Source organism: Mizuhopecten yessoensis, unplaced genomic scaffold, assembly GCF_002113885.1.
Source record: "Mizuhopecten yessoensis strain PY_sf001 unplaced genomic scaffold, ASM211388v2 scaffold10225, whole genome shotgun sequence".
NCBI classification, from domain to species: domain Eukaryota; kingdom Metazoa; phylum Mollusca; class Bivalvia; order Pectinida; family Pectinidae; genus Mizuhopecten; species Mizuhopecten yessoensis.
The window spans coordinates 1,126,934-1,133,035 of record NW_018408440.1 but is presented as its reverse complement, the minus strand read 5'-3'; the positions used below and the strand labels follow the sequence as shown (position 1 = coordinate 1,133,035).

At 48.6% G+C, this 6,102-nt stretch overlaps 2 protein-coding genes across 2 annotated transcripts; both read right to left on the bottom strand.

The window, feature by feature from the left end:
- Positions 1 to 684: 684 nt before the first annotated feature.
- On the bottom strand, positions 685 to 3,984 carry LOC110459804. The gene has a single exon (XM_021512252.1). The coding sequence runs from the start codon at positions 3,982 to 3,984 to the stop codon at positions 685 to 687; it is 3,300 nt and encodes a 1,099-aa protein (XP_021367927.1).
- Positions 3,985 to 4,452: 468 nt separating this feature from the next.
- On the bottom strand, positions 4,453 to 5,694 carry LOC110459803. Its single transcript, XM_021512251.1, has one exon. It carries the CDS (start codon positions 5,692 to 5,694, stop codon positions 4,453 to 4,455), a length of 1,242 nt encoding a protein of 413 aa, XP_021367926.1.
- Positions 5,695 to 6,102: the final 408 nt, after the last annotated feature.

Here is a 6,102-nt window from a genome sequence, read left to right as displayed (position 1 = left end):
AGCGCCATCTATGATTCTTCAGTGTTATTAAATCGTTTAATTAAAATCCTATAAATACCTGTATACTTCAAGCGTCTATTTGACAGCGAAGGTTATCAACAAAATTAGGGACATACTACTTGACGGCAAAGTGGATCCGTGATCCGTCACCCTAACAGATCCCTAATACAGTCGGGCAAGCTAAACTAACAGTTCCCTAACACACTCGGGCAAGCTAAACTAACAGATTCCTAACACAGTCGGGCAACATAAACTAACGGATCCCTAATACAGTCGGGCAACCTAAACTAACAGTTCCCTAATCCAGTCGGGCAACATAAACTAACAGTTCCCTAACACAGTCGGGCAACATAAACTAACAGATCCCTAATACAGTCGGGCAACATAAACTAACAGTTTCCTAACACAGTCGGGCAACATAAACTAACAGTTCCCTAATACAGTCGGGCAAGCTAAACTAACAGTTTCCTAACACAGTCGGGCAACAATGATGATTGCTTACAGATGATGGTGATTCTGCATTTTGTGACATCCTTGACTTGTAGTCCGTCACTGCTGTCATTCTAGTCGCGAAGCCTCATTTGACGTCATCAGGTGATGGCCAGCCCTCTTCAGATGTTTCGACCCTTAATCACTACATCCTCCGGCTGGTGGGTCAGTAGTGGTGGCCAAACCACTACTCGTCTATGTCGGCTTCCACATCGGCTCATCTCGTTTGTGCCATAGCCAGCACGATGCTCTCTCTGCAGCTTCTCCCAATCGTCTGATGGCGGTAGCTCTTGCCCTCCCAGTGAGTCCTATTGACCGTAGTGTCCTCCACACTGACTGTGCGGTGAAACCTCTATAGCCAATCTCCACTGGAAAGAGCCATACTGTCCATCCTCTGCTCCTGCACTTTTCCATCAGCTCATCATACTTGGCTTTCTTCCTCTCGTGAGCTTCCTCGCAGCCTTCCTCCCATGGTACGGTGAGCTCTATGGCGATGAGGTGTCTGGATTGCTCTGTCCAGATTACCATGTCAGGCCTCAGTGTTGTTTCCACTATTCCTGGAAACACAAGCTTCCTGTCAAGGTCAACCTTCATCTCCCATGTTGACGCCCGTTCAAAGATGGATGAGGTGCTTCGAGGCTTCACTGTGGCTTTCTCCCCTGGTTTCACAAACTTGATACCAGCCTGGTTTGTTCTTACACCAGTTCTTTTCTTCCTTCTCTCCACTTCAAGGATATCCGCTAGGACCCGCAAGACGTTGTCGTGCCTCCATCGGTATCTACCCTGTCGTAGTGCTTCTTTGCAACCAGACAAGATATGAGCCATTGTTCCTCTTCCTCCGCATAGCTTGCAGCAAGGATCCTCCGTCAATCCCCACTGATGCAGGTTAACAGGAGATGGTAGCGTGTCATACACGGATCGTAGCAGAAATGATATCCGGAAGGGCTCCATTCTCCATATTTCAGCCCACGTCATCTTCCTCTCTGGGAGATTCCATCTGGTCCACGCACCCTGTTTGCTGAGTTCTACAGATTTCCCTCTCCTCCTTTCCTCCTCAATCCTTCTGATTTCTTTCTGCACCATTTGCCGACTTTCTTGGGTATTTGCTTTCTCCCACTGCTGGAAATGAGAGAAGCCAACTCCTTGTCTTCCGACGCAGGTATTCCCGATGATATCCTTCAACTCGAGCATACTCTCTGCTTCACCAACTGCAGTGCTTGCTGACCACTTTCTCCCTGTTCTTGTCTGTATCCCTGCCTCGCTGATTTTCACGTCTTTGGAGTCCCTCAGAGTCATCACCAGCCTGCATTTTGCTACGTTGAACTCTTCAACGACCGATTTGAATGGTATTTGTAGTTCTGCCGAACAACTGTACAGCCCAACTGATGTGAAACTTGGTGGGACCCCAAGCCACTTCCGCAGGTACCCATTCACCATCTTCTCTAACCCTTCTACTGTTGAGGTTGGTATTTCATACAGTAGCAGCAGCCATGTGAGCCTTGGTAGCATGCCATGCTGGTATATCCATGCTTTGTACTTTCCAGGAAGTCCCGACTTGTGGATCTTCTTCATCCACTGGCGCACTTGGCTTTGGGTGTTCTTGTGGTTCTGGCTGTCACTGAGTGTGTCGTCAAACCATTTCCCTAGGCACTTTATGGGGCTGCCAATGATTGAAGGTATCTCCTCCTCTTGGACCTTCAGTACAAACTGTCGGCTGAGTCTGCCATTCCTCATAATCATGCAACGTGATTTCCGAGGTTTGAACTGCATCCGTGCCCATGTAACTACCTCCTCCAGCGCGGACAAGACCCATCTGGCCTGTACATGTGTGGTGGTAGTGATCGTTAGGTCATCCATGAAGCCTCTATTGGCTGGTTGGTAGATGCCAGACTCCATTCTAGGTCCTCTGGTTTCTCTCTCTGCTGCCTTGATGATGATATTCATTCCCATGATGAAGAGTATAGGTGAAATGGTACATCCTGTAACTATTCCCTTTTCCAGGTCTTGCCACGCTGTAGTGCTTTCCCCAACTGTAAACCGCAACTGTATCCCTCCGAAGTAGCTCATTATCATTTTCCGGATGTGCTCCGGAATATGATAATGGTCCAGGGCTGCCTCAATCAGTTTGTGTGGTACAGATCCATAGGCGTTTGCAAGATCTAACCATACCACTGTCAGGTTACCTTTTTTCTGCTTGGCTTCTCTGATCAGTTGGCTGATGACGCTTGTATGTTCTACGCATCCTGAAAACCCAGGGATTCCTCCCTTCTGACTTGAGGTGTCGACGTAACTGTTTTCCACCATGTAGGCTGTCATGCGCTTGGCAAGTATCGAGAAGAAGATCTTTCCTTCGACACTCAGCAGCGATATGGTCCTAAATTGTTCAACTGTCTTGGAGTCTTTCTCTTTAGGAGCAAAGATTCCCTCTGCTTTCTTCCAGCACGCCGGTATGGTCCCTTTCTTCCATACTTTACAGATTAGCTGCCACAGTCTTCTTAGCAGTCTTGGACATTTCTTGTAAACCCTGTACGTTATCCCACTTGGTCCTGGGGCTGATCCTGATCTTGCCTTTTTCACCACATCTTGAATCTCTTTCCAGGTAGGAAGTTTGGTATCCAATGGTGCACTTGGGGCCTCTACCTCTAAGATTCTTGGACAATATCCTAAAGGTTCTGCTCTCCTGTTGTCTGAATGGACACCTTTGAGATGAGCTTCCACTTCCTCCTTCGAGCTTTCCAGATGGCCTGATCTCTCTGCTCCTAGCAAAGTTTTTGAGAACTGGAATGGATCTTTAACAAAATCTGCTCTTCTCTTCGCTCTCTCCTTCCTTCCCTTCCTTAGTCTTTCTGCATTCCTTAGGCGGCGAAGTGTCTCCCTAAGGTCGTCTCTTATCTGCTGTATCCCAACTTTTTCACTCTCTGGTGCTGTTTTAAACCTCTTTCCTAATTCCCTCAGCTCCTTTCGTAGTTGTTTGATCTTACGTTCCCTCCTGTTCTCCTTTGTTGTCTTTGCTCTGGGTTGTGTTCTGGATGTTTCCACTCCGAATCGCTCTTTGCATACACTGTACACAATTGACGTCAGTGCTTCTACTTTCCTCTCCACATTCCCCTGTAGAGTGGTCTCCAAAATAGCCTCCAGGTCCTGATCAAGATTTCGCCAAGCTGCCTCGTCATTTGTCTTGGGCCACTGCACTTTGTCTAATCTCCTGTCCCTCACTGCTTGAACACCATGGGCGCTCGCTTCATTCAAGTTACCAATGCTGCCATCTGGCGACACCGAAGCTTGGAGGCTCTCTGTACTATGGTTTGACTCCTGACTGAGTTCCTCCTGCGTCTCACCAGATTCATTGCTGATATCTGTGCGCTGCGTTAGTATCTCCCTATGGCCACATTTGGTCCTTGCCTGATGGATTTTCAGCCCTCTGCTGTTCTTGCATATCTTTCCACAATGGCATCGTGCTTCGACTGGCTCTCCACTTAACGTTGTTTGGATCATCGTTGTGTTTGTCCGTGTCCTGGTCGTTTCCGTTTGATCTGTCCGAGTGAGCCTCTCATCCTCCCCCCCTCTCGGGAGGCTCTGGGGGTGTTGCTCTTTTCTTTGTTCTGTAGCTTGATATAGGTGCCCCCTTGCGGGAGCTATACTTCGAGTTGCTGACACAAAGTACCCTGCTCCAGTCTGTTTCTGGATGTCATCTGTCTCTCCAGCGTCACTGGTCTTCCCCAGTTTCCATCCAGCCTTTCCTGGAAGTCACTGATTTCTCAGAAAAATGATGATTGCTTACAGATGATGGTGATTCTGCATCTTGTGACATCCTTGACTTGTAGTCCGTCACTGCTGTCATTCTAGTCGCGAAGCCTCATTTGACGTCATCAGGTGATGGCCAGCCCTCTTCAGATGTTTCGACCCTTAATCACTACATCCTCCGGCTGGTGGGTCAGTAGTGGTGGCCAAACCACTACTCGTCTATGTCGGCTTCCACATCGGCTCATCTCGTTTGTGCCATAGCCAGCACGATGCTCTCTCTGCAGCTTCTCCCAATCGTCTGATGGCGGTAGCTCTTGCCCTCCCAGTGAGTCCTATTGACCGTAGTGTCCTCCACACTGACTGTGCGGGGAAACCTCTACAGCCAACCTCCACTGGAAAGAGCCATACTGTCCATCCTCTGCTCCTGCACTTTTCCATCAGCTCATCATACTTGGCTTTCTTCCTCTCGTGAGCTTCCTCGCAGCCTTCCTCCCATGGTACGGTGAGCTCTATGGCGATGAGGTGTCTGGATTGCTCTGTCCAGATTACCATGTCAGGCCTCAGTGTTGTTTCCACTATTCCTGGAAACACAAGCTTCCTGTCAAGGTCAACCTTCATCTCCCATGTTGACGCCCGTTCAAAGATGGATGAGGTGCTTCGAGGCTTCACTGTGGCTTTCTCCCCTGGTTTCACAAACTTGATACCAGCCTGGTTTGTTCTTACACCAGTTCTTTTCTTCCTTCTCTCCACTTCAAGGATATCCGCTAGGACCCGCAAGACGTTGTCGTGCCTCCATCGGTATCTACCCTGTCGTAGTGCTTCTTTGCAACCAGACAAGATATGAGCCATTGTTCCTCTTCCTCCGCATAGCTTGCAGCAAGGATCCTCCGTCAATCCCCACTGATGCAGGTTAACAGGAGATGGTAGCGTGTCATACACGGATCGTAGCAGAAATGATATCCGGAAGGGCTCCATTCTCCATATTTCAGCCCACGTCATCTTCCTCTCTGGGAGATTCCATCTGGTCCACGCACCCTGTTTGCTGAGTTCTACAGATTTCCCTCTCCTCCTTTCCTCCTCAATCCTTCTGATTTCTTTCTGCACCATTTGCCGTCTTTCTTGGGTATTTGCTTTCTCCCACTGCTGGAAATGAGAGAAGCCAACTCCTTGTCTTCCGACGCAGGTATTCCCGATGATATCCTTCAACTCGAGCATACTCTCTGCTTCACCAACTGCAGTGCTTGCTGACCACTTTCTCCCTGTTCTTGTCTGTATCCCTGCCTCGCTGATTTTCACGTCTTTGGAGTCCCTCAGAGTCATCACCAGCCTGCATTTTGCTACCTTGAACTCTTCAACGACCGATTTGAATGGTAGTTGTAGTTCTGCCGAACAACTGTACAGCCCAACTGATGTGAAACTTGGTGGGACCCCAAGCCACTTCCGCAGGTACCCATTCACCATCTTCTCTAACCCTTCTACTGTTGAGGTTGGTATTTTATACAGTAGCAGCAGCCATGTGAGCCTTGGTAGCATGCCATGCTGGTATATCTATGCTTTGTACTTTCCAGGAAGTCCCGACTTGTGGATCTTCTTCATCCACTGGCGCACTTGGCTTTGGGTGTTCTTGTGGTTCTGGCTGTCACTGAGTGTGTCGTCAAACCATTTCCCTAGGCACTTTATGGGTCTGCCAATGATTGAAGGTATCTCCTCCTCTTGGACCTTCAGTACAAACTGTCGGCTGAGTCATCCATGAAGCCTCTATTGGCTGGTTGGTAGATGCCAGACTCCATTCTAGGTCCTCTGGTTTCTCTCTCTGCTGCCTTGATAATGATATTCATTCCCATGATCAAGAGTATAGGTGAAATGGTA

What these genes read in the sequence shown, in the direction of transcription:
- LOC110459804 (XM_021512252.1), bottom strand. Translation starts at nt 3,984, where the DNA reads ATGATCCAAACAACGTTAAGTGGAGAGCCAGTCGAAGCACGATGCCAT.
- LOC110459803 (XM_021512251.1), bottom strand. Translation starts at nt 5,694, where the DNA reads ATGGTGAATGGGTACCTGCGGAAGTGGCTTGGGGTCCCACCAAGTTTC.